Raw genomic sequence first — 27,953 nt, 5'->3', positions numbered from 1 at the left:
TCTTTGTGTGTCAAATAAATAAATAAAATCTTAAAAAAAAAAAAAAGCTGGGTTTATATATATGAAATGAAATACTGTGCTGTCATTTAAAACAGTTATGTAGTCCGTGTCGTAGATACGGAACAATCACGAAGATACATTATGAAGTGAAACTATAAGGTGTAAAGCCATACACATAAGTGTGTATGTATAAAGATGCATGCACACACATATTTCAGATTCAGAAAGAGAGGGAGGCACACACACATATTATATTCTAGAAACTCCAAAGGGTTCTAGAAGGATACCTGTGGAATACAACAGTGACAGCCTCGGGCTGGGGAGTGGCTGGAAGCGTGGAGACGGGGGAGTTTCATTTACGGCTCACTTGTGCTCACAGAGAGCAGTGGTAGTGGTTGTTGCTTCACTGTGGCCATGTATTATTCTTTCAGTTCTTTCCCTAATCATGTGAATAATTCGTTTAATTTCTAAAAGCATAATGACAACAGCAAAAACTTATTATGTACTCTGTGCCAGGCAGTGAGGGCTTTTCCAGGTATAATTTCCTTGATTCCTTACAATAACCCCGAAAGGTGCATACTTTTATCTCCATTCTATGGAAAAAGAAACTAAGAAACAGGGGAGTCAAGTACCTGGCCCGCCATCAAACCTCTGGGAAGCAGCAGGGCTGAGATTGAAACCCAGATCGGGCCCCCCAGCCTGCATTCTTTGGCCCCAAAATATATAGGCTATGAGCACAAAACAAAAATAAAAGGCATAAAGCAGATTCAAACAAATAAATTATTCATGTGGGGGCAAAAAAATTTCACACAGGTACAAGAATACCGGTACATATTTTTTTCCACGTCTTCTAAAAAGCTCAAAATCGGAGGCAAGAGTGTGCTGGTGGGTATAGCTGCCTTCCCTCTGCAGAGAATTATGCAGGATACCTTTAATGTACATAGCAAGTACATTTTGTATTATTATCACAGAATAATGGAAAAACGCTCCTCTACTGTGGAAGCCCCCAACAGCCTCACTCCCGTATCCTCTCCCATTCCTCCTCCCACATTTCTCCCCAAGTGCCGCCTAGTTATGCGAGGGGCCCCGGGGACATGCCCTATGCCTGTGCTCTGTTCTGCCTGAGCCATTCTTTCAATGTATATTCCTACCAGCCAGAGACCTAGACATCTTCCAAGGTCACGATCAAATCCACCTCTCGCGATAAGACTCTTCTGATCCCCTACCTAAAAGCCCACCTCTCCTTTGTCTGGACCTGTCTTAATGCTCCACTCATTGGAAATACAAGCACAGATAAATAATGCAAAGGAAATGTAAATTATGAAAAAGTCTATCCAGCAGATACCTGCCCCTTGCACTGTGGGTCTCGGGAGAGCAAGAACTAAATGTTTCCATTATTTGCACTACCACCCTCACACTGTCTGGCACAATATTTGACTAACTATTCAATGAAGGTTTGCAAGAAATGGAACACAGGGAATGGCATGAGTCATCAAGAAAACCCAGGCGGATGGAAACGCGGGAAGTCTGAGCAGTCACCACTGGGCTCTGGGATGTTAGTTACTCCTGCTCTCTAACGAGATGAAGGTGTCCCTCTCATGAGAAGCAGGAACTTGCTGCCAAAGGAAGGGCATGTTTTGAAAGCAACCGAGGGCCCAGGCATCCTGCTTTGGGGAAACCTACATAACGCTGGCTCCAAAACTAGAGACAGTTGGGAAGCCTCAAGGCCACTGAGGAATTGCCAATGGGGGAAGACGAGCCTCTGTTCACACTCACTCTCCCAACCTCACCCCCGGTTTGTGTGTTGTGTGGGTTTAGGGTGGGAAGGTAGTGGCATAAGACACATCAACTTTGATGTTAGCAAGATTTAAATCTCGTGTATACTTGGCTTGGAAGAATCTCAGGGATCCAGAGTTAATGGAGGTTGTCCACACTCAAACAAGAAGAGAAACTATCCTCATTGCAGGAGAAGGCAGAACCCTGAAGGGAGAGATGGAAAGGGGAAATGGACAAGATGCCAAGAGGAAGCGGAACTTCTGGAAGCCTGTGCAGGGTCGGCTTCCCTTGTCCATAGGAAACCCAAGACAAGCCCCCAGAGACATACCTGAACCATCTTCAGCCTCTGGGTGTGCTCTCAGTTGGTCACGAGGAAGACGGGACCCTTTTGATGATGGACCACGCCAGCCCATGAGTTGTGACAGTCATTGAGGGGTAGGACCCAATAGCCAGTTCTTAGCATTTCATTGCTTAAAAGCCAGGCTTCAGGGTAAACTAGAACCTGCCTTAGTATTCAGTAGCATTCTAGATGCTCTCTAACAGTTTGGAAGAAGAAATGGGGAAGGGGTTAGCACGGAATCCCACTGAGACCTCCCAGAGGAAGGGAATGAAGGAGGTCACTGCAAGGTCAGTGCTGGGTGGCTGGGAGCCCAGATGAGAATCCGCGGGGAACAGACAGGAAAGTACCTTCTTGGTGGGGGACAGGCCTGGAGAGGAACTGGCTGGGGGAAGTGCAGCACAGCCTGGGGCCAGAAGAGAGGGCCCAGGAGAAAGAGGTGGGGAGGCAGATCCTGGGCAGGAACCCTGGGTCGCCGTCCTAGAGACAAGACCCCGAGCTCCACCTAGCGCTTTGCAAATCCACAAAGACACACCAAGATCTTTTTTTTTTGCTTTGTGTTTCCACCCATGGGATACTCGCCCTCTTGTAATTCGACCGTTGGTTTATACACGTGGCTTCTCCAGGGAAAGAATCGTGGGACACCATTAGGAGCTTCATGAGTTTGAAGGAGAAAAACAAGAAAACCCTTATCATCAGTTTCCTCGGCTGTACAGTGGGGATTTACATCTACCCCATCGTGTCATTGTGAAAACTGAGTTATGTGGAAGGATTTCTTGCAGCTAAACCCCATTCAACTGATGTAAGTTACCTTACTGCTGTGGTTGACATGACTTATATCATCACTGTTCCAGACCTTGAGTGGAAGCTCAAAGGAAAAGCTTCCCACCAGCGGAGCCTAAGGCACAGAGAATCACACACATTATGGGTGTCACTAGAGCCGCCAGGTTGTGGGGAGTAGCTGAAGTGTGTGGGCACGCACTTGCATTAGATCATTTCAGATGTGGTTCTTTTTCCTCTTTACTTCAGGAATGAAATGACACATTCCTCCCAGGTGGCAGCAAAAGAATTAAAAGGACAGCCCATCTGCATTCCTGCCTCAAATGGGGAAAAAAAAAAAAAAAAGACCGCAATCCCATTTCCAGTGAATCTCTGCCAAAAACTCGAGCCCAGCAACAGATGGGGAAAAAAGCCCTGCGAGACAATATACAACATCCCCAATCCCCAATAAAAATAATCAATAGTGGCGGCAGCGCTAATGCCCACAAGTGTTTCCAGAATGCAGTAGAAGTGTGCCAAGAATCATACCTGGAGGGTGGCTGTTGCCGGTGGTGTAGCCCGCCGGAGGAGGATCAGCCGGAGGAAGTCCTGACTCGTCCTCCACAGCGCCGGGGGAGGATGTGCGCAGGAGGAGGGGGGCAGGAGGAGCGGCGTTTGGGTAAAGAGGGGGAAGAAGAATCAAAATGGACAATATGGGGGTATATGTAATAGCAACAGGTCAGCAATTCCCAGCCGTGACATCGGGCATTCAGCCGTCTAGAATGCCCTCCTGTCAAGGACTCCATGTCGTGGGTTGTTACCGCTGATTAGAAACACTACCGGCAGCATTCTGAGAAGGTGAACAGATGTTCAGCCACTGCAGAGGAGCCAAGGCAAATATGGAAACCAAGGAAGAGCCAAGAAAAGCAGGGGCTGGTTACCTTCCTGCTGCGATGGTTCTGTGTGCCAAGGCTGCGTTTTCGTCATCACTGTGGCAGATTAACAAGAATTTGAAGCAAGGGGCGCCTGGGTGGCTCAGTCGTTGAGCGTCTGCCTTCGGCTTAGGTCATGATCCCAGGGTCCTGGGATCGAGCCCCGCATCTAGCTTCCTGCTTGACAGGGGGCCTGCTTCTCCCTCTCCCCACTTGTATTCCCCCTCTCGCTGTCTCTCTCTGTCAGATAAAAAAATAACATCTTTAAAAAAAAAAAAAAATCTGAAGTGAGTACTCAGGGCACCTGGGTGGCTCAGTCTGTGAAGCATCTGCCTTCAGCTCAGGTTGGTCCTGAGATGGAGGCCAACGTTGGGCTCCTCGCTCAGTGGGAAGTCTGGTCGATCATTCTCTCTCCCTCTGCCCCTCCTCCTACTCGTGCTCTCTCTCTCTCTCTCTCTCTCTCTCAAACAAATAAACAAAATCTTAAAAAAAAAAATAAAGTGAATACTAGATGTACATCCAAAGATTCGATGTGTCCACACAGCATACCCATTCTGCAGCGACTGGCTCTCAGTCTAATCCAGGGATAAAAGGTCAGATGACAGTGACGAAAGTAGGTGGAAGAAATGTTTCCCTACATGTGTGCAAGTCCACATGGACACACACACACACACACACACACTTTTGATGCCCTAGGCAAACACAGAGTCCCTTCCTTCCCATTCCCACAGCACGAACTCATCCATAACCCCACTGTTCCCTCACACAAGCCCTCCCTGAAGGATGACTCTGCCCCAGTCTATAGCCAGCCACTGGGTTTGCTGTCCACAGGTCTGTTCTGACCTTCCCTCTCATGGAAGTCACCAGAAAGTCCCAAAGAAGCAGCCAAGATGGTTCCAGATCCTCTCTCACAGGGACTGGGCTAGCTCAGGGCAACAGCTGCCCTCACCCAGATTTTTGCCTGTGGCTGAGGAGCCCTGCAGCTCCCAGGAAACTTTCTTTAGGGATGATTCTCCCCCGATGAGTCCTTGACTCTTGACTGGGTTTGAATAACGGCTTCTTTGTACATGCCTTGGTTATGGATGTTATAGAATAAATTGAGAGAGATGTTGAGGATACAAGTAATCGTATTCGTTTTTTAAAAATGACTTTGTCCCACATCCACCAATAACCAGGCCATTTGGAAACTTCTGGTTTTGACGGCTGAAAACAATAAGTCTTGAATTTTAGAATGTGCTGGAGCCTGTTGAAGATGTAAATTCTTGGTGCATCTTTCAGGGGCAGAAAGTCCCAGAGTGCCGGAAAAAAACCCCACAACAATGGGGATATATCAAAGGGATACAGTGAGTACTAAGGGATACAGGAGCCAACTGAAAGAGTTCCCCATGGACTAAGCTGGAGTAATTTGATCAAAAGTAGTATTGGTTTATAACCCAGTGTCCTTGAGTCCATACTGAGGTAAACAAATGATTGAATCGACAAATCTCCCATGTGGAAGAATTCCCAACGGTTCTGCAGCTCCTCTTCCCCTCAAGGTGGACAATAACTCCCCACTCCTTTAGTGTGGGTTACCCACAGTGACTTCCTTGCAAGGAGTACAGTGTACAAAGAAGGGAAAAGAGGGCAACTTTACAGTGGACAAATCTGTCAAAACCATCTCTGTCAGGGGCTCAAGGTTACCACCAACAGTGAGTCATGTTGATAGTACAAACCCATGAGGTGATGTGACAAGAAGGGCACTTTACCTCTGTGGTCTTCCTTCCAGAAACCCAGAACCCCAGTCTCACTGGGAGAAAAACATCAAACAAATCCCAATTGAGAAACATTCTAAAAAAAAAAAAAAACTCTCTTGAACTCCTCAAAACCCTCAAAGGTCATAAAAAACAAGGAAAGTCTGAGAAACTGTCACAGCAAAGAGAAGTCTGAGGTAATATCTATATGACAATTCGACATAACGTGGGTCCCTGGATAGGACCTTGTAATAGAAAAAGGGCACAATGCGAATAAAGTGTGGACTTTAGTTCATAATGTGTCGGTGCTGGTTCGTAATTACAACAAATGTACTACACTCCTACAAGATACTGATGAAGAAAACTGGGTGTGTTATGAATGGGACCTCTCTGTATTATCTTCGCAACTTTTTTGTAAATCTAAAACTATTCTAAAATGAAAAGTTCATTTAAAGCAATTGGAGGGGGGCCTGGGTGGCTCAGTGGGTTAAGCCTCTGCCTTTGGTTCAGGTCATGGTCTCAGGGTCCTGGGATCGAGACCTGCTTCAGGCTCTCTGCTCAGCTGGGAGCCTGCTTCCCCCACACCCCTATCTGCCTCTCTGCCTACTTGTGATCGATCTCTCTCTGTGTCAAATAATAAATAAAATCTTTTTTTTTTTAAAGAAAGAAAAAAAAGGGCGCCTGGGTGACTCAGTGGGTTAAGCCACTGCCTTCGGCTCAGGTCATGATCTCAGGGTCCTGGGATCGAGTCCTGCATAGGGCTCTCTGCTCAGCAGGGAGCCTGCTTCCCTCTCTCTCTCTCTTTGTCTGCCTATCTGCCTACTTGTGATCTCTCTCTCTCTGTCAAATAAATAAATAAATAAATCTTTTAAAAAAAAAAGAAAGAAAGAAAGAAAGAAAAGCGATTGGAGGAGGCCATGGGGCAGGGTACCTGGTGGCGCAGTTGGTTAAGTGTCTGACTCTTGATTTCAGGTCAGGTCATGATCTCAGGGTTATGAGATAGAGCCCCGAGTCTGGCTCCGTGCTGGGCGTGGAGCCTGCTTAAGATTCTCTCTCTCTCTCTGCCCCTCTTCCCCTGTTATCACTCTTGCATGCTCTCTTTCTAAAAACAACAACTATAATAAACAAACAAACAAACAAACAAACAAAAAATAAAGCAGTTGGGATTGCTGGCTGCCCCATCCCCAGAGGCTGTGATCCAGCAGGTCTAGTGTGAGACTCATCAACCGGGATAGCGGGCGAAGCAGATGATTCCACTGCAGGTGCCTACACGGTTTGTTAAAAGGCTACAATCCAGAGACATCTGTTTAAGCAGAAAAACGGATGGCTCCTGAACCATCTACCTCCCTCTACACTGGAATGTCGGTGGCTTCCAGGACAAAAAGAACTGCTTCGTATCTGCCCATCCCGCGAGTAGCATTCCCGGTGCTGGGCCGATCTGAAAATGTCATATTATTCTGTGGCCATTCACCAAAGGCCACATTTCCTCAGGTTTTGACAACCCCCAAGTACAATCGCATCCACAAAGATAAGCTTTAAATAGTGATGATGATAACAGACAGTGCCACGGGCTCTGCAAGCTAGCAAAATAAAGGAAATAAAATGGGAATAAAAGACACGGCTTCCAGCGGCTCTTCAATGGAACATGACATTACATGGACAAAAGCTATTCACTCACCACGTGGGGAGCCGGGGAGGGGATGTGACATGCACATCTTCAAAGCTGGATCCAACCGTGCTTAGTCATAGTACATGGGCTACTGGTATTCTCCAGAACTCTAAGACATTTAGTCTGTATTTAGTGAACTAAAAGAAACACAATAGTAACTAATGAGTGGTCTTCAGTTTCAAACCAGAGCCTTGGGACCATTAAAATGGTTTAGTAGAAGAGAATAAACATAGATGGGTATTATCAATCTTACACATCGCATTAGAATAGGTGGTTATAGGTTATTATGAAATAGTTGGATTGTGTCTTTATTATTTTCTCCAAGCCTTGACCTCTTCATGAATATCGGCTGTTTTTTGGGCCACCATATTATTCATTTCCTATGCCTGTGCGTTTTCCCAGTAACGGGATGGTCAGTCGCTGCCAGGCGATATCATTTGTCTTAACTTACAGACTTTCTTGAAGCATCAGGAAAAACATAATTCTGCCTCTGTGTGTGTGTGTGCATGTGTACAACCAACTAGCCCTGCTGTCTGCTGAAGACAGCTCTGTGAGCAGGGCTGCGAACATGAGCACAGGCTGTCTTCAATTGCCAAACTGTCGGTACTTTCTCACTGGTCACACACCCCATGGCCCAGCATGGGGGTCAGACTAATGAGCTCGGCCTCTGTACCAGGCAACAGTCTCCACTGACACCACTGTCATGACTAACTCACATTCAGGCTCCTGGAAATAAATTGTGACACTCTGTTTTTGATGAAAATGCAGTGAATTCTGAGCCTCACCTACCTCGGAGAAGGGCTGACTGTGGTGGCTGACAGGCTTGTCATCCTGCAGATGGCCCATGTGTAGGCCTGCCTTTGGAGAACAGCGTAGGGATGGAGATTGTTGGTCTGAAGTAGAGAACCATGGAAAAAAATTCATTGAGGAAATTTAGCCCAAATCCACGTTGCCAACCTCAAATTATTAGTTTCCATATAGAAAACAAAAATAAAGACAAGGACAAGATAAAGTTTATTCCCCAGACTGTTCTGCTACATGAATCATCCCAACCCAGTAACCAGGATATTTCCGTCCACAATACCTCAAAACAGACTCAAATGGCATTGAAATCAATTGTATTTCCCCATTTTTAATGGCACAAAGTTCATTTCAGTTAAGCAAATGACATCATACAGGGAAAAATAACCCGCAACATTTACTGCATATAACCATGCTGGACACTCAAATATGGTGGGTGGGGCCTGTGATAACTGTTGAACCACGAATGATCCCACAAATGTCAAAGTCAGGGCTGCAGCCAAGCAACAGGTCAGCGTCCCAAATCCTGTGCCAGGGTCATTTGTCTCTGAGGCAAATTATTCGTGGTATTTAAAAAAAATTACTTCTAATTAGAGCCACTAAATTATCCTCCCAGGGCTCTGTACTGATAAATACAAGCACATACCTCTTCACGCAGGCACGATGGAGGAAACCACAGGGAAGCTAAGTTGATCATGCGGCAAATCAGAGAAGACCCAGAAGTTCAGATGAAGAATTTGTCTCCCGATTCTAAGCTTAGGCCATTTATTTCTGCATTACTGAGAAATTGCCACCGAGATAAGAAATAAGTTGGACAAAAATCACTCCATGGAATGCTTCTTGATTTCTGGGCTCGGACGCTGAGGCTGCTGTTTGGTTTCTAAGTCTTTTTGATGTCTTTCTTCCCTGCAGATGTTAACTAGCTCTGTCCAGAGGTAAGGCTGGGCAACAAAGACTGGTCAAAATAGGAAAAGCTGTTCGTTGCATCCTGTTTTCTGTGAGACCATAGTTTCTAGTTCCGTCAGGACTATTGTTCAGGACAAGCATATCGTCTTGCTGTGCCTCGTCAGAACACCTCCTAAGGTCAGCAACATCAAATGCGTGCTTAGCAAACAAACATGGAGCATCTGCCGGTCACTCTGCTCGGTGCCGAGTATATAAAGACCCATAGGACAGCCTCTCTTTCAGTCCAGGACAGGAAGGAAGACACGAGAAAACTTGACCTTTCCTCTTGGAAGCTTCTCCCCGGTGATTCTCATCACAGCTCACCACTTGGCTAGAGAACTCTCTGCCCTGAAATCAGCCTCCTCTACCCTTCAGTGATGCTTCATAGCGGCGCTGGCCAATCAGAGTATAGCGTGGGCCACAGATACATGTAGTGTAGTTGAAATTTTTGAATGGTCATGTTTTTAGAAGTTAAAAAAGAACAGGTGAATAATATTTCATTTAAATAAATGTATCTAAAATTATGCATTCCAACATGTAATTGAATGAATAAATTATTAATTAGGGTTTTTTTTTCCATGCTACATCTTTGGAATCTATGTGACTCTACACTTAGAGCACACCTCAACATGAACTAGTCATATTTCAAGTGCTCCGTGGCCCCATGTGGTGGTGGCTCAGCTCCAGACACCAGGCCTGGCCTCTCTTCTTTTCCTCCAGGGAGCTCAAAGTTTTTGTTCAAACAAGAAGGTAACATATTGGTTTCCTATTGCTGCTGTAACAAATTACTACATGTTTAGTGGCATAACACAACACGAATTTCATAATCTTACAGTTCTGTAGATTAGAAGTCTGACAGGGGTCTCACCAGGCTAACCTCAGTGTCTTCAGGACCACGTCCCTTTGGAAGACTCCAAGGGAGAATCCATTTCCTTGACTTTTCAGCTGCGGGAGGCTGCCTGCTCTCTTGTGGGCTCGTGGCCCCTTCTTCCATCCTCAAAGCCAGCTATGTGGCCCTTCTCTGACTCTTCCTCTCCACTCACATCTTCCTCTGATCACAGCTAGAAAAGAGTCTCCTACCTTCAGAAGATTAGATTGGACCCACCAGGATAATTCAAGGTACTCTCCCCATCTCAAGGTCCTTAACTTTATCATATCTACAAAGTCCCTTTTGCCATATAAGGTAAAATATTCTCAGGTTCTGAGGATAGGGACTTGGACATATTTGGGAAGGCCATCATTTTGCCTATTTTGGTTATCACTTTTTTTGTTTTTGTTTTTGTTTTTTATTATAAAGAGAGAAGAATAGACATTGAAAGTTGGGGACTTGGAGAATCCATTAGGGTACTGGAAAGGCACTGCTTTTGTCCTCCAGCTCATTTAGAGTTCCTCCCTTGAATAAGAAAGAACCACTTTCATGAAGTTCTACCCTCAAGATATGAATATTTTCTCTCACATGTCACTGACCATTCATTCAAAAAGTATTTTAAGGTTTTCTAGATGTGGCAATTCTACCAAACAACCACAGCCAAGTACTAAGAGGAAAATCATGGTATAAGGTGATAGTTCTTTTTCCAAAGGGCCCTTAATAATATTATTAGTATCAATATTATTTATTCTTATTTATTAATAATAATATTATTATTAAAAACCTACTTACCATGTTGGAAGCACACTAAGAGCATGCCATCCTTCCCAAAGTAATGTTACTAATTTTCCAAAATCGGGAACCTATAGGTGTGTCTACTATAGGATATTCTCAACTCTAGATAATTGGAAATTACTAATGAGAAGAAATAACATTGTAAAATCCCAAATGGGGAATAAAAATTTGGAAAAAGAAGCTTTGTCAGAAAAATCAGAATCCTTAATACATGGAGCCAGAGACCAAAATGGGAATACAGGCAAAGACCAATACATACAAGATTTTCTTAGGAAAATTATCTTTTAAAGACTTAAAGATTATGAAACAATTATGTGTTTATGCACATATATAAATGCATCTTTTGATGCGAGGTTAGTATTTGCAGTAGTTTCCTACAGAGAATGTGTGATGCTTGCCACCTAGTTTATGGTCTTGGCCCCTTTGGAAGTGTTTTCATAAAACCAAAACCATCAAGGCAGGAGAGCACTTCCGATCCTGAAGTCCTTTTATAGATTGAGAAACAGGCCACACTGGGAGATCAAGCAACTTGCTCCAAGTCCTGCAAGTGACTTGTGACTCAAATTTAGACTGCAAACTCCCAGTACACTGCTTTTGCCACTGACTTATTGGGAAGGGCTAACCCCTGCCCATCCGTCCACCCATCCACCCATCCACCCATTCATTCAGCAAACGTTGGTTGAGTGTCCACTGCAGGCCAGATACGGTTCTAGGGCTGAGGGCACAGGAGAGGACAAAACTGGTGAAGTCCTGGCTCTAAGGGAGCTTACACTCTGGGGGACCAACAGGTGATAAATACTTGCTTCTCTCAGATGGAAAAAGGGCTGAGAAGAAAAATCGAGTGATACTGCAATAATAGAATGTAAGGGGATACGAAGTGATGGCAGCAGGTGCAGACCGTATTGGTAAGGCACCATTTTGAACAGAGGCTGTATTGGGAGTGGTTTTTAGAGTACACCTAGAATGAACGCTAATTTTAAATGGCATAGACATGATGAAATGCTAATAGAAAGTTCCCTAAAAGCTCATGAGGAGTGACCGAGGTGGGTGGGGATGGGTAAAAGAAGAAGGAAGGGGGTGGCCTGAGCACACAGGGACCGCTGGTGGTGAGCGTCTGCAGTCTGCCCAGCCGAGCAGGATATGACTGTCTGGTGAGCCCCGTGGACGCATGTCTCCTGTGTGCCTGGCACGGTCTGGGTTGGGAGGACAGGCCCCAGGATCACAGGGCAGCCATTCTGACCTGAAACTGGGGGGCAAACCTGAGCAGAAGTGACCTAAGAATTGAGAAAATGATCCAGGTTCTGGCTGGGGCTCAAAGAGGATGGCCCAGCAAGAAAAGACCTTGCGAGTGAGGCTAGATTAGGAGCCAGGCCAGATGAAACAAGGAATGCCTGCAAGACTGAGAGATGGTTCGAGCAGTCAGGCTAATTGTGCCCAAGGAAGCTTTTCGCAAAGCTTCAGATTTTTGCCCGCCGTAGACTGTGCTGCTGTACCACCTTGAGGCTCAAAGGAACACTGCAGCTTTAAGAGAGCAGAGCGGATCATCTGTGAGTCTGAGCTCCTGAGGTCCCTTTGCAAAGGCTCCCTCTCATTGTCAGACAGTGCTGTATGCCCCTGGGCGGTTTTGAGCACTGCCCTGTTGTGAACCCCGTGGGAGAGGCTGTGTTATGTTATCCTCTGTGGAAGGGCACTGCGTCCAGCCCTGCAGCTCTCTGACCAGTCCAGTCGGCTTGTGGGGTGCCTGGGGACCAAGGATGACCGCCTTAGACCACTGCAGTGCTGTGGTCCTGTTTCAAGCGTTGCAGGTCCTGTTTCTTCAGCCTGAATCACAGGGCAGTGTCCCAGGAGGCTAGCATTTTCCCACTCATGGCTGGGGACCACACTGGCCGGCCATGCTGCAGCTCTGCCCTTTGCAACATCCCCCTGGCTAACTGGCGTCCTTCCCTTTCCCCCAGGATGGACTCCTGCTAAAGACTCTGGTTTAAAGTTATCCTTGCCTCCTCTGCCCACCTCCCTCCAGCAACTTCCTCTGATCCAGTCCCTCTGCAAGTGTGGATAATGAAGCTTCTGTTATTCACATGTAGGAATACAGCCTGGGAGATCCAAGACAGACCCAGAGATGAGATAGGCAATGGTAATAGCTTCCCTTTGATTGCCTCCGTGGACAGCGGTCTCCTCCCTCACTCTGACGCACCCCAACTTTCAAAGGTGGGCAGACAGAAAACCCAGGTAATGCATACCTTCTCGGGGCGAGGAGGCGGGAGGGTGGGCATTTCAGGAAGCACAGAAAAGTGTTGTTTTTTTCCTTAAACCTCAGTTTGTGCTCACATATCATTTTTCTTCAAAGTTTTTTTTCAACATTTTCAGAAACTATCTATTAAGGTACCCCCAGAGCCTCCTTTGAATGAATTTTGTTGAGTAATTTATTTTAAATGAATTTTTATCATTGTGGAACATACCACACATTAATATTATATCAAGGATGTGTATAATTTGAAGGAAACAAGTTTGAACATCCAGGGACTCACCACTCATAAATGGAATATGACTGGTGCTTTTGGAAACCTCTGTTGTGTGCTCTTCCCTTTCCCAATCGCCACATGCAAATCCTTGTCCTGAATTTTGTATTAATTATTCCTTTGTATTTTTATAGTTATGTATGACTCCAAAGGGATATGTGTATATGTGTGTGCATATATATATGTGTGTGTGTATATATATGTGTGTGTATATATATACAAAATGACATAGTATATGATTTTGTCTGTTTTTGAACTTTATCTAAATAGATTCACTTTCTTGTATTCTTCTGTGACTTGCTTTTTTTGCTGTTAACGTTTTTGCAATGCACCCATATTGATGTGTATAGCTGTGACCTTTTGCCGATGTTTTATAAAATTCTATTGGATGCGAGGCCCCTGGGTGGCTCAGTCAGTTAAGCATCTGCCTTCAGCTCAAGTCATGATCTCAGGGTCCTGGGATCGAGCCCTGCATTGGGCTCCTTGCTCAGCGGGGAGTCTGCGTCTCCCTCTGCCTGCCACTCTGCCTACTTGTGATTTCTCTCTCTGTGTTAAACAAATAAATAAAATCTTTTTTAAAGATTCCATAGGAGGCCCATAACACAATTTATTCATCCAGTCTACTGTTGACCATTGCACATATCCCTTGGTGTATATATGCAAGATTATCTCTAGAGGTTTTTTCTAATGGTAAAATTGTTGTGATATAGGATGCACACAAGTCCAACTTAACTAGGTAATACTCAGTCCTTTTCCAGAGCAATTGTACCAGTTTCACAAATCAGTTTGCTCTGGAAACAGATTCGAATATTCCTGTGTAGGAAGTTTATGGAGGGGGGGCATGGTCTTGGGAACACCTATAAGAGAAGAGGAAAGCGGTATTCAGATCTGCCATCTTATGTTGTGCTAATTTTTGGCCTACTTGTTTCTTCTTCTATCTTTTCTTGACTTCTATTTTTTTTCTCTGCTGGTCTGAATATATGCAATTTATATATTCTCTTGCTGATTGTTGTGGACATTTTAGCTTGATTATTCAATAATCTCGAAAAGTAAACAAATACATGTACAGCTCTTCCTAGAAAACTTACTGTGTGTTGTTTCTGCTTCAGAGTTGTTAGGTTTCTTGAATCTGTGAATGGTTCTTCTGTCATTTCTAGAAAATTCCCAGCAAATTCTTTTCAGATATTAATTCTACCCTATTTTCTCCCTCTTCTCCTTCTATAATTATTACATGTGCTAGTTCTCCTTTCCTTCAGTGGCACTAACCTTTCTCTCACGAATCCTGTCTTTGTTTTTCTATACTGTATTCTGGAGAATTTTTTCCAATTCACTAATTCTCTCTCAGCTATGTCTAATCAGCCATTAGACTCAACCACTGTTTTCTCATTTCAAGTTTTCATTTTTAAAAGTTTGCTTTTGAAATAATTTTTCAGGGTGCCTGGGTTGTTCTGTCAGTTAAGCATGTGACTCTTGATCTCAGCTCAGGTCCTGATCTCAGGGTCGTGAGTTCAAGCCTCACACTAGGCATGGAGCCTACTTACAAAATATCTATATATGTATATGTATAACATATTTATTGGTTCTCTGCTCATATTTTATAAGATTTATTGAAATATGATTTCCTAGCACAAAATTCATCCTTTTTAAAAGGTGCAATTCAGTGGACTTTAAGATCTTCAGAGAGTTGTATGACCATGAACATGTTCATCACCCCAAAGGAACCTAGTACTCATAAGCAGTCACTCTCCTTTTCTCCAGCCCCCAGTCCCTGGCAATCACTAATCTATTTTCTGTCACTATTAATGTGCTTATTCTGAGTATTACGTATAAACGGAATCCTATAACATGCGGCCTCTTGTGTCTGCTTACACAGCACCCTTCTTTAAAGTTTCATCCATGTTGTAGCTTATCTCCCTACTTCATTCCTTTTAATGGCTAAATAGTCTTCCACGAAGTGGATAGACCACATTCTGTGTATCTATCAGTTGATTGACATCTGGGTCCCTTCCACTTCGGGGCCATGATGAATAATGCTATGAACATTCACGTACAAGATTTTGTGCAGACGTGTTTTCAGGTGTCTTGGGTATATCCTTAGGAGTGGAATTATTGGCTCATATGGTAACTATCTTACTTTTTTGAGGAACTGCTGAACTGTTTTTCAAGTGGCTGCATCATTTTCAATTTCCACCAGCAGTGTATAAAAGCCCCAATTTCTCCACATCCTCGCCCACACTGGGTATTGTCCACCTTTTTTAATTATACCATCCTAGTGACTGTGGAGATGTTCCCTGTTCATACTTAAGCTTCCCTCTATGTATCTAACACAACTACTTTATATTCTGTGCTTGATAATACTAACATCTTGAACAGGTTAGTTTTCTTCCAATCCCCAGGGTGCTCTGAAGAGCTGTGATTCTTTTCCACCCTCCCAACTTCACTTCTATACTGTGGGAATAGGCCTGTGGGGTCTTTACTTTGACCAGGTCCCAGACCTCGGTGTGATGGTTAATTTTATGTGCCGAAGTGGCTAGGCCACAGTGTCTGATATATGGCTGGAACCATCTGGGGGTTACTATAAAGGTATTTTTCAGATGAGATTAACATTTTAAATCAGTAGATGGTGAATAAAGATTATTCTCATGGCATGTGCGGGCCTCACCTAATCAGTTAAAAAATTTTAAGAGAAAACAGACCAAAGACCCCCAAGAAAGAGGGAATTTGCCTAGCAGACTGCCTTCAGATACAAGTTATGTAATTGGCTCTTCCCTGGGTCTCCAGCCTGCTGCCTAACCTGCATATTTTGAATTTGCCAGCCTTCATAACATGTGAGCCAATTCTTTAAAAAAAAAAAAAAAAAAGGGATTTACTTTAGAGAGAGAACACAAGCAGGGGGAGGGGCAGTGGGAGAGGGAAATGCAGGCTCCCTGCTGAGCGGAGAGCCAGACACTGGGGCTCAATCTCAGGACCCTGAGATGGTGACCTGAGCCAAAACCGAAAGACACTTAACCAAGTGAGCCACCCAGGTGCCCCTGAACCATCATTTCTAAAGGAGGTATTGGTTGTATGAAGTTTTAAAACCTCCAATTCAGGGGCCTAAAAAATAGAATTGCTTTCTTATTGATACCTTAGTTTCTATTTCTAGCACGGTTCTGTATGATGGCAGAAAACTGAATCATGGTCAATTCTAAGTATTCTGAAGACATTTAGATTTGAATGCAGGTGTTTTTCTTCTACTTCCTTCCTAGATATCCAGCATAGTCTCTAGCTGTAGGCAGCATCTGCAGTAATTTTGAGGTACGGAGGGAAGGTATAGAACTGCCTGCGTACGCATGGTAACTGGAGACAACCGTTACTTTGATGTGGTGGGATCTGTCTTCTGCTCAGCTCTTCTCAGTTGTCTCCTCGGCATGCTCTGAGGTGCACACATTCCCACCTCATCTCCAGCCAGTTTGACCCACGCTGCGGTACTGTTCCATTCACTCTTCTTGGGAACAAAGTTCTATATTCATGCTCACAATTCTCTGGAGCAGCAAGAAACTTAGATTTTCTCCGTCCCATTCCGCCAAAACCCAAACCACTATACCACCATCCCAAGAGCGCAGATATTTAAAATATAGTACTGAATTTGGGGAAAAGTAAAAGCAATAACACTAAATATGGGTGAAAATGAAAGTACAAGGGGGTACTCTTGGCACATTTTCTTCTCTCCACCGCCTCTTTCCACCACACATACCATTACCATATGTATATTTCATGTTCTTACTTCTCTTAATATCCCAGAGTTTGATTACATTAAACACTGATGTCTCCTTATCAAGAAAAAGATGGAAGTTTTCATCACATGTGTTCCCCCATTGCCTTACACAAGAGTTGGCAGAAATAATAGCATTTAAAAAAAATCATAAATTAGGGGTGATAACTTCAAGTATAACCTCCCTAAATAGGCCTGTATACTTTAGTTAGGAGCCTGTGTAGACCTCCTTAAAGATGGTAGACATGCCCTTGAACAAGAATTGAATATTGAATTGCAAAAAGGAAAAATTTGACCTCTACCTCTTATTCTTATACTTTGTTTCCCTAAATGCCCTACATTGTTTGTACCGGATAAATCCTTCGCCTCCTTCTTCTAGGTTCCCTGGTTGTGTGCTCTCTGTCTCTTCCACAGCTGCATCATCATCTATGCCTTTGTTCTAAGAAATCTGTCCATCTTTCTTGCTTATCATTTTGTTATATTTAATATATATGTTTTTGCACAATGAACTCCCACTGGGAAACAGCTTTCCTAAGCCTCTCCTTCTCACCCTTACAAGCAATCTCCACCCAGACCATCTGGCATTTCTAGCGGAACTCAGAAGTTACAAAATCAGAATGATTTTTAAAATTGATAACATCTATTAGGTGCTTATTATAGGACAGGACCTATGAAGCACTTTGTATGAAATGATAAGGGGGCAAAAGGGAAAAGCCACCAGCCAATTGAAGAAAGGGGCCTAGACCTGGGAAAGGACATCTGTCCTTTCTGTAACTCTTGTTCTCATGTTCTAAGGGACATGAAACCATGCATGGAATACCCTTTATTGCTGTCAGCACTGATGGGCGAAGTAAGAGGGAAGGTGGGAGGGGCACCTACGTGGCTCAGTCAGTTAAGGGTCTGCCTTAGGTTCAGGTAATGATCCCAGGGTCCTGGGATCGAGTCCTGCAATCTGTTCCCTGCTCAATGGAGACCCTGTCTTTTCCCACTGCCTGCCACTCCCCCAGTTCATGCTCTCTCTCTCTCTCTCTCTCAAAAAACTAAATAAATAATCTTTAAAAAAAAAAAAAAAGCGAAGGCTGGAAAGGGGAAAATCAGTCAAGCCGAGATAACAAATACTTCTACCTGGTTTCTGGAAGCCAACCAGAGATCCTTTTTGCACACTGTCCTTCTCAAAAGATCTACAATACTTACATTGTAAAGACTGTCAGTTGTCCTAACTTTGGCTCAAAGCAGCACCACATAATAGGAACATAAAGAAAATACAACATTCTATGGATCAGTCAGACCAAAGAGTTCTGGTTAAGTTATTTCTAGACAACAGAGTGGAAAGATTCATCGACCACCAAACTTGAAAAGCCCAAAGGTGAATGTGGAATTTAAAAAAGAAAAAAATAATAAGGTTTTGGCAAGTGTTTATGAAATGAAAGAAATCCCAATTGTATAAAACATATGTATGGGAGAAAAACCAGAAGGAAATAGGCCAATGTAAATAGCTGTTGTTTCTAGGTGTTATTACAGGTGATTTTGTCACTGTCTACATTTTGGTTTTTAAATATGGTGACACAGAGTAATGTAATGAGTAGAACTGGAGCCTGGCAGACCTGGGCATTAGCACTGTGCCTGCTGGGGGAGACACTTAACTCCTCTGAGCCTGATTTTTCTCACACAAAAAATAGGAATAATGACGACAACGTGGATATCTGGATTCAATGACATGAAGAGCTGGCCATAGAGAATAAGTGGAAATTATTATAAGAAGAGTATTGCATTTGGGCGGTTGCTCCTTCCTGCTTTCATTTTTTAATTTTAATTATTATTTGAAACATTGCTTCTTCACTGTTTCCATAGCATTCAATATCCTCCTTATGAAAGTGGTGTATTCAGCAGTAGTTTTTCTCGGCACACATAAGTTACCTGTAAATTCTTTTGGGCTATCAGAAATTACCTTAATTTTATGCTCACTCCTGGAAAATAGTTGAGAAGTATGTGAAATTCTAGATCTGACTTTAACCAGCACTTGAAGATATCATTCTATTATCTTTCGGCTTCTCTTAGAACTGTTGACTTGCTGTGAATCAAGCTGGTTCTTGTGTTCTCTAGTTGTTTTTGCAGCTTTTTATTTTTTAATTAATTATTTTATGTTTTTATTTTTTATTTTTATTTTTTTGAGAGTGAGCGAGAAAGTGCATGTGAGGGGGATGAAGGGATAGGAGAGAGAGAGAGAATCTTAAGCAGGATCCACTTCCAGCATGGAGCCCAAGGCCAGGCTCAATCTAATGAACCTGAGATCATGACCTGAGCCGAGATCATGACCTGAGCCAAAATCAAGAGTCAGATGCTTAATGGGCTGAGCCACCCAAGCACCCCTGCAGTTTTGTTTTTTTTTAAACGTGCGTGTGTGCATGCGCACACACATACATGTTGAACGAAATGTATACACAGAATTGCACAAATTTATAGGAACAGTTTAACCAGAATTCAAGGCAAGAACTAGAGTATTATTGACACATTAGCCTCCTGTAGATATTCCTCTGCCCCAGGAGTAACCACTAACTTGACTTTCATGGTAACCATTTCCTGGTTTCTGACACTTTCCAATTAACATCCAACAACAGGTTACAACAGCCAATCCAAACGCTGAAAATCTATTTAGCACAATTGCTGCCCAACAGAAACTGGTAAGGTGGAGGTCCCCAGGAAGGTCGCTTGGTGGCTGGAGAGCTGTAAGAAGGACTTGTCACTGTATGTCCTTATACCTTTTGGAATTTAATGTCATTTGCATTTATGACCCTTTGAAAAAAAGATAAATAAAAATACTGGCAAAAATAAAAGGGGTGTTAAAGGTCAAGCACATGGGGAAAAAAAAATTCAAGTACTGCATGTAAATTAAAATATTATGAGCAGTTTACCTGGGAGAAGGAATTGGATAAAATATCAGAACAGGCTCTTGAAGGCATCAAACAGCTCACAGGATATTGAGGAATCAATGGGTCAAAATCTAGCAAAAGCAAAGAACCCCAGCAATAAACTCGGCTCTCAACATCACTTTTCTGTCCTAGGACTATTTGCCAAACCTGAAGAAAAACTGTGATACAGAGTAATATTTCAGCAGCCTTGTGGGGCTTTAGAAAGGCAAAAGTCAATTTTCTCCTCCCTGTCCAACAAAGTGATTCTCAAAAACTCACCCCCTTCTCTAAGTTGGAACCCTGGTGGGCTGCACGCTTCACATAGAGGCCCTGGTCTGCGGGTGCAGCACAATTTCCAGCCACCTGATTTGTCAGAAAACGTCAAGGCTTGAATTTAAATTCAGGAGCTCCAAGACTAGCTGTGCCCCCAGGCACCTGTCAGAAGCAAATGAAAATCCCCTCTGGAGGAAAATCCCACCATCCCGAGACTTTCCTCTAGATCATACAGAGAAGTTACAAGTGGCAGAACTGTGATTTTTAAATCAAGCTCTTTCAACCCTAGAGCTGACTTCCCAAACTTCCCTAAACTGCCATGGGAAAAATTAAGTCATGTATGGGAAAGCAGGTCACCTACTCCAAAATTTGGAGCTGTTTGGATTTCTTATCAAAACTTGAAAAGTGACCAGCCAGCACAGCAGACATCTCCAAGAACAAGTGCACTCTTTTTCATGGAAAGGGTCTAGTCCATTGTTACACAGCTTTAATTTTTGGAGAGCAAAAGGAAATCTGCTAATTTCTACCCCACGGATCCTTACCTGGTCTTCTAGGTTCACAAGTTTCAATCTGTGTCCACTGACAGCCCTCTGTATGTTTAAAAATGCTTTTGAGGTCACCCCAAACCCCACTTTCCTTCTCCAGGCCAAGTAGCCTCCTTTCTTTCAGTGGAAACTCAAATGAATCCTTCCTTAGCTGCTTCAGCATTCGATGGTCATGGATGTGGATGGTTCACTTGATCTCTGTCCTTTGTAAGATTGTATCTGGGACTCAACCTAATACTCCAGGCACAGACTAAAAAGCACAGGGTCAAGCAAGACTATCGCCCACCATGCCACGGATTTCAACCTAACTGCTACAGTAGAAAAAACCCCCATTGTTGCAGTACACAAAACTACAAACACTCTTTAAGCATCTGAGTGAGAGCTAGTTAAGAGTTCTATGTAGTTTTTAAGATATGTCACAACTCCTCAGGCTCTAGCCAAACTGGTCTTTGGTTCTTCAGATAAGCCACAGGCCTTCTCTTCTCAAGGTGTTTGTTTGTTCTACCAAAGAAGCTCTCCGCCTCCCCCAGCCACCCGATTCCATTTGCCTGGTTGGTTCCCACTGAGCCTGAACCTAGCTGATGGCTTTGGTGGCACGTTAGGGAAGCCCAATTAGGCTCCTGTTTTAGGCTCCCACCATCCTTAAAACAGTAGCTAAAGAGTTAACTTTATAATTACTCATTTATGATTCTTCTTCTAAATAATAAACCCCATAAAGGAAGGGACTAATATTATAGGTTTTTTTCCCCATTCAAACCCATTCCACTCTCACAAGGGTGCTGGCAATGGCTTACTTTCCCTGCAGCCTCTTAGCACTCTGATGGAAGCCTTGACGGTCTCCCATCTCCCACTACCCCGCACTTACACAGACCTAGTATTCACCTCTTGCCTTACCAGAGCACTTAGCCATTTGGGCCTACTGAGGCCTTGGGGGATCGGACTCATTCAACATACTGTCTGTTATCTCCCTAGCTCTCTGACAACTGCAGACTCTGCCATTTAACCAGGAACCCCTCCTGGAAGCCATGGCTTCTGAGATGACTCAAAGACATAGACCTAGAAGTTGGAAAAGCGGGGCACCTGGGTGGCTCAGTGGGTTGGGCCTCTGCCTTCGGCTCGGGTCATGATCTCAGGGTCCTGGGATCAAGCCCCACATCAGGCTCTCTGCTCAGCGGGGAGCCTGCTTCCTTTCCTCTCTCTCCGCCTGACTCTCTGCCTACTCGTGATCTCTGTCAAATGAGTAAATTTTAAAAATCTTAAAAAAAAAAAAAAAAGAAGTTGGAAAAGCAATTATCAGAACATTTCAATCTCCCCAGAATCCATGCCACCTCGTCCCACAACTACCCATATTATTATAAACAGAAAAGGAGATGAGGTTAATTTCAGATGTAATTCTAGCAGTTTCTCTCTCTCTCTTTTTTTTCCTGACAGCCTTGTTCTGACTCTGCACAAGTCCACCATCCTTGTAAGCCCTTATGGGTTCTCTAAGCCTCAGTTCCTGGTTCATAGAATTTATGTAACTGGGAAAGAACTAAGTTTTTATCTAGCAAGTCATTAAAATATAGTATTTGGAGGAAAATATTTGAGCTCAAAATATTCAATTTGTGAAAGTGTGTAAACATAGAACCTTCCCACCTTTGGAGGAAAATGTCAAGTCATGGTTCAGTCACAAGGACAGAAGGGGAAAAAAAAAAAAAAAAACCCAAACCAGATTCAGAAGTTCCTTGTCCTAGTTTATTTGCAATTGTTTGAATATTATCCTTCGAAATGGTTACCAGGTAATGCTCCCAGTGCTCTTCAACACCCCTGGTCAGTATACTCCAACACAATCTTCACCCAAGGCAGTATAAACCAGCTACATATCAGATGACTTAGGCCAATCCTGTAGGTAGACACTGACCTATTAACTACAAATCTTTGGGAACCCATTCTCAGAAAGCCAAGAAGCTGCAACTGTTCATTCCTTTCTCCAGAGACAATGCCTCGGTAAAATACAGATACTAGGTCTCTGGTATTCTAATATACCAGCCCTACTGGCAACAATTCTATCCAACAATTCTATTGAAAAAGAAATGCAGAAACTGGAGCAAGATAGGTGAAGGAGTAGGAGGCTTAAATATCATCAGGTCCCAGGAATTCAGCTAGATAGTTATCAAACCATTCTGAACACCTACAAACTCAACAGGAGATAAAAGAGAAAAAGAGCAGCAATTCTAGGAACAGAAAATCAACAACTTTCCAGAAGGTAGGACATGTGGAGAAGTGAATCCAAGGCAACAAATGGGAAGATAGACCATGGGGGAAGGGGCCAGCTCCAGGCAAACAGTGGAGTAGCGGAGCACAAAATCGGAACTTTCAGAAGTCTGCTCCATGGAGGGACATCACTCCAGAGGCTAAGTGGGGGGTGGAGCCCTCACAGGGACAGTGTGGTCTCAGGACCCTTGGGGTCACAGAAAGATCAGGGGCGTCTGAGTGTGGTAGAGATCCCAGGTATTAAGAGTGGGGAAGCCGGCTACAGAGACAGAGCCGAGGAGTGTGATCTCAGCTCAGGGTTACCTTAAACTGTGATCCATGGCACAGTCGACCACTGCTCTTGGAGCAGAGACCCCAAAAGCAGCAGATCTGGAAAGACTCACCTTCCTCCTCTGGAAGGAGTGTAGCGGGAGCAGACTGCAGGAACCTGCTGGGTTTGAAGACTCCAAACGGGGGCGTGCGTAGAAACACTCGGTCACAGGCCCGGTGAGCATGGAGCGCGGCCAGAGACCAGGGAGGCAGGAGGGATTCACTGCTTTTCTCTGAGGGTGCACTGAGGAGTGGAGCCCCTGAGCTCTCGGGTCCTCCAGCCGGAGATTGGGAGGCCACCATTTTCATTCCTATCCTCCAAAGCTCTACGGAAACCATTCAGGAAACAAAAGCTCCTGAAAGCCAACCCGAGCGGATTACTTAGCCCGGTCCCTGGCAAGGGTGGTGCAATTCTGCCTTGGGCAAAGACAAATGCAATAGGCCCCTCCCTCAGAAGATCAAAAAGAGGATCCAGCCAAGACCAAGCTCACCAATCAATGAGAACTGCAAAACTTCAGAGCTATGGGAATTCATGGCTTTTTCCCCATGATTCTTTAGTCTTTCAATGTTAAATTTTTGAAATTTTATTTTTTATTCTTTTTTTTAATCTTTCCTCTTTCCTATTTTAACATTTTTAACTATTATATCTTATCAATACCTTTTTAAAAGATTTTTAGTTTTCATTGTTATAGTCATATTCTATCCCTTCATTGTATTTGACCTTATTTTTTGTATACATACAGGTTTTTCTTTCCTTAAAATACTGGGATACAGTTTCTTCTAATAGATCAAAATATACCATAAATCTAGCGAATAGCTTTGTTCTAGCCTCCAGCCTGATCACATTCTTTTCTTTTTTTTCTTTTCTCAACCAACTTCTTATATTATCAATCCCTTTTTTAGAATCTTTTAAAATTTACATCTTTACAGTCATATTCCATCCCTTCATTGTGTTTGCCCTTATTTTTGTATACATATAAGTTTTTCTTTCTTTAAAATTTTGGGAGGCAGTTTCCTCTAACAGACCAAAATACACCCCAAATCAAATGTGTGGCTCTGTTCTCATCACCAGTCTAATATATATATACATATATACACATATATATACATATATATTTTTTTTCCTTTCTTTCTTTCTTCTTTTTCCTCCTTTCTTCTCCCCCCAGTTTCAGGTCTCTTCTGATTTGGTTAGTGTTACCCTTTTAGTATTTTTCTGGGGTCGTTCTTACCCTTTTAGTATTTTGTTCTCTCATTCATCTATTCTTATCTGGATTAAATGACAAGGCAGAAAAACTCACCTCAAAAAAAAAAGAACAAGAAGCAGTACCAACGGCTAGGAACCTAATCAATATGGACATTAGTAATATGTCAGAACTAGAGTGCAGAATGCTGATGATCAAGGTGCTAGCTGGGCTCGAAAAAAGCGTGCAATATACTAGATAATTCCTTTCTGGAGAAATAAAAGAACTAAAATCTAACCAAGTTGAAATCAAAAAAGCTATTAGTGAGGTGCAATAAAAAATGGAGGCTCTTACTGCTAGGATAAATGAGGCAGAAGACAAAATTAGTGATATAGAAGACCAAACGATGGAGAATAAAGAAGCTGAGAAAAAGAGAGACAAACAGCTACTAGATCACAAGGGGAGAATTCAAGAGATAAGTGATACTATAAGACGAAACAATATTAGAATAATTGGGATCCCAGAAGAAGAAGAGAGAGGGGGGCAGAAGGTATATGGCAACAAATTATAGCAGAGAATTTCCCTAATTTGGCAAAGGGAACAAGCATAAAAATCCAGGAGGCACAGAGAACCCCCCTCAAAATCAATAAAAATAGGTCCACACCCCATCATCTAAGAGTAAAACTTACAAGTCCTAGTGACAAAGAGAAAATCCTGAAAGCAGCTCAGGACAAGAGGTCTAACACACAATGGCAGAAATGTTAGACTGGCAACAGACTTATCCACAGAGACCTGGCAGGCCAGAAAGAACTGGCATGATATATTCAGAGCACTAAATGAGAAAACTATGCAGCCAAGAATACTATATCCAGCTAGGCTGTCATTGAAAATAGAAGGAGAGATAAAAAGCTTCCAGGACAAACGAAAACTAAAAGAATTTGCAAACCCCAAACCAGCCCTACAGGAAGTATTGAAAGGTGTCCTCTAAGCAGAGAGAGAGCCTAAAAGCAAAAGACCAAAAGGAACAGAGACAATATACAGTAACAGTCACCTCATAAGCAATACAATGGCACTAAATTCATGTCTTTCAATAGTTACTCTGAATGTAAGTGGGCTAAATGCCCCAATCAAAAGACACAGGGTATCAGACAAGATCGGGTGTGTTCAGGCTGGTGTGGCTGTAGATGACAGAGGGTTCAGAATGGATTAAAAAACAAGACGCAGTTGATATGCTGTCTGCAAGAAACTCATTTTAGACCCAAAGGCACCTCCAGATTTAAAGTGAGGGGGTGGACAAAAATTTACCATGCTAATGGACATCAAAAGAAAGCAGGGGTGGTAATCCTTATACCAGATCATTTAGATTTTAAGCCAAAGACTATATAATAAGAGATGAGGAAGGACACTATATCATACTTAAAGGGTCTTTCCCACAAAAAGATCTAACAATTTTAAATATTTTTGCCCCTAACATGGGAGTAGCCAATTATATAAAACAATTAACAAAATCAAAGAAACACATTGACAATAATACAGTAATAATAGGGGATTTTAACACCCCCGTCACTGAAATGGACAGATCATCTAAGCAAAAGCTCAAAAAGGAAATAAAGGCTTTAAATGACACACTAAACCAGATGGACATCACAGATATATTCAGAACATTCCATCGCAAGGCAAAAGAATGCACATTCTTCTCCAGTGCATATGGAACATTCTCCAGAATAGATGACATCCTGGGTCACAAATCAGGTTTCAACCGGTACCCAAAGACTGGGATCATTCCCTGCTTATTTTCAGTCCACAATGCTTTGAAACTGGAACTCAAGCACAAGAGGAAAGTTGGAAAGAACTCAAATACATGGAGGCTAAAGAGCATCCTACTAAAGAATGAATGGGTCAACCAGGAAATTAAAGAAGAATTTAAAAAATTCATGGAAACAAATGACAATGAAAACACAACTGTTCAAAATCTTTGGGACACAGCAAAGGTGGCCCTGAGAGGAAAGCATATAGCAATACAAGCCTTTCTCAAGAAACAAGAAAATCTCAAGTACACAACCTAACCCTATACCTAAAAGGACCTGGAGAAAGAACAGCAAAGAAAGCCTAAACCCAGCAGAAGAGAAATAAAGATCAGAGCAGAAATCAATGAAATAGAAACCAAAAGAACAGTAGAACAGATCAACAAAACTAGGAGCTGGTTCTTTGAAAGAATCAATATGATTGATAAATCCCAGGCCAGACTTATCAAAAAGAGAGAGAGAGGGAGAGAAAGGACCCAAATTAATAAAATCATCAATGAAAGAGGAGATCACAACCAACACCAAAGAAATATAAACAATTATAAGAGCATATTATGAGAAACTCAACACCAGCAAATTTAACAATGTGGAAGAAATGGATGCATTCTTAGAGACATATAAACTACCAAAACTGAACCAGAAAGAAATAGAAAACGTGAACAGACCCATAACCAGTAAGGAGTTCGAAGCAGTCATCAAAAATCTCCCAAAAAAAAAAGAGCCCAGGGCCAGATGGCTTCTCAGGGAAATTCTACCAAAATTTAAAGAAGAATTAATATCTATTCTCCTGAAACTGTTCCAAAAAATAGAAATGCAAGGAAAACTTCCAAACTCATTTTATGTGGCCAGTGTTACCTTGACCCAAAACCAAAGATCCCATCAAAAAGGAGAATTACAGAGCAATATCCTCAATGAACATGGATGCAAAAATTCTCACAAAAATACTAGCCAATAGGATCCCACAGTACATTAAAAGGATTATTCACCACGACCAAGTGGGATTTATTCCTGCGCTGCAAGGTTGGTTCAACATCTGCAAATCAATGTGATACAATACATTAATAAAAGAAAGAACAAGAACCATATGATACTGTCAATAGATGCTGGAAAAGCATTTGACAAAGTACAGCATCCTTTCCTGATCAAAACTCTCCACAGTGTACGGATAGAGGGTACATACCTCAATATCATAAAAGCCATCTATGAAAAACCCATGGTAAATATCATTCTCAATAGGTAAAAACTGGGAGCTTTTCCCTTAAGGTCAGGAACACAGCAGGGATGTCCACTATCACCACTGCTATTCAACATAGTTCTGCAAGTTCTAGCCTCAGCAATCAGACAATAAAAAGAAATTGAAGGCATCCAAATCAGCAAAGAATAAGTCAGACTCTCATTCTTTGCATATATGATCCTTTATGTGGAAACCCCAAAAGACTCCACTCCAAAACTTCAATAACTCATACAGGAATTCAGTAAAGTGTCAGGATATAAAATCAATGCACAGAAATCAGTTGCATTTCTATATACCAACAGCAAGACAGACAAAAGAGAAACTAAGGAGTCGATCCAATTTACAATTGCACCCAATACTGTAAGATATGTAGGAATAAACCTAACCAAAGAGGCAAAAAAATCTGTACTCAGACAACTATAAAGTACTCATGAAAGAAATTGAGGAAGACCCAAAGAAGTGGAAAAACGTTCCATGCTCATGAATTGGAAGAACAAATACTGTGAAAGTGTCTATGCTACTTAAAGCAAGCTACACATTTAATGCAATCCCTATCAAA

At 42.8% G+C, this 27,953-nt stretch overlaps 1 protein-coding gene across 1 annotated transcript in view; it reads right to left on the bottom strand.

Moving 5' to 3' along the window:
* LOC308340223 (ATP synthase subunit d, mitochondrial-like) overlaps positions 1–23,359 on the bottom strand; it is a gene marked incomplete at both ends in the record, with an annotated part of 75,147 nt that extends 51,788 nt beyond the window's left edge. The window contains 3 exons of the mRNA XM_080799383.1: positions 7,993–8,096; positions 20,074–20,157; positions 23,249–23,359. Coding sequence (XP_080655509.1) covers positions 7,993–8,096; positions 20,074–20,157; positions 23,249–23,359 — 299 coding nt within the window. The remainder of the gene's footprint in view (positions 1–7,992; positions 8,097–20,073; positions 20,158–23,248) is intronic.
* Positions 23,360–27,953: the final 4,594 nt, after the last annotated feature.

Source organism: Martes martes (assembly GCF_963455335.1).
Source record: "Martes martes genome assembly, chromosome: 3".
Lineage (NCBI taxonomy): Eukaryota > Metazoa > Chordata > Mammalia > Carnivora > Mustelidae > Martes > Martes martes.
Note: the sequence above shows the minus strand (reverse complement) of the source record. Positions and strands in the feature narration are given on the sequence as shown.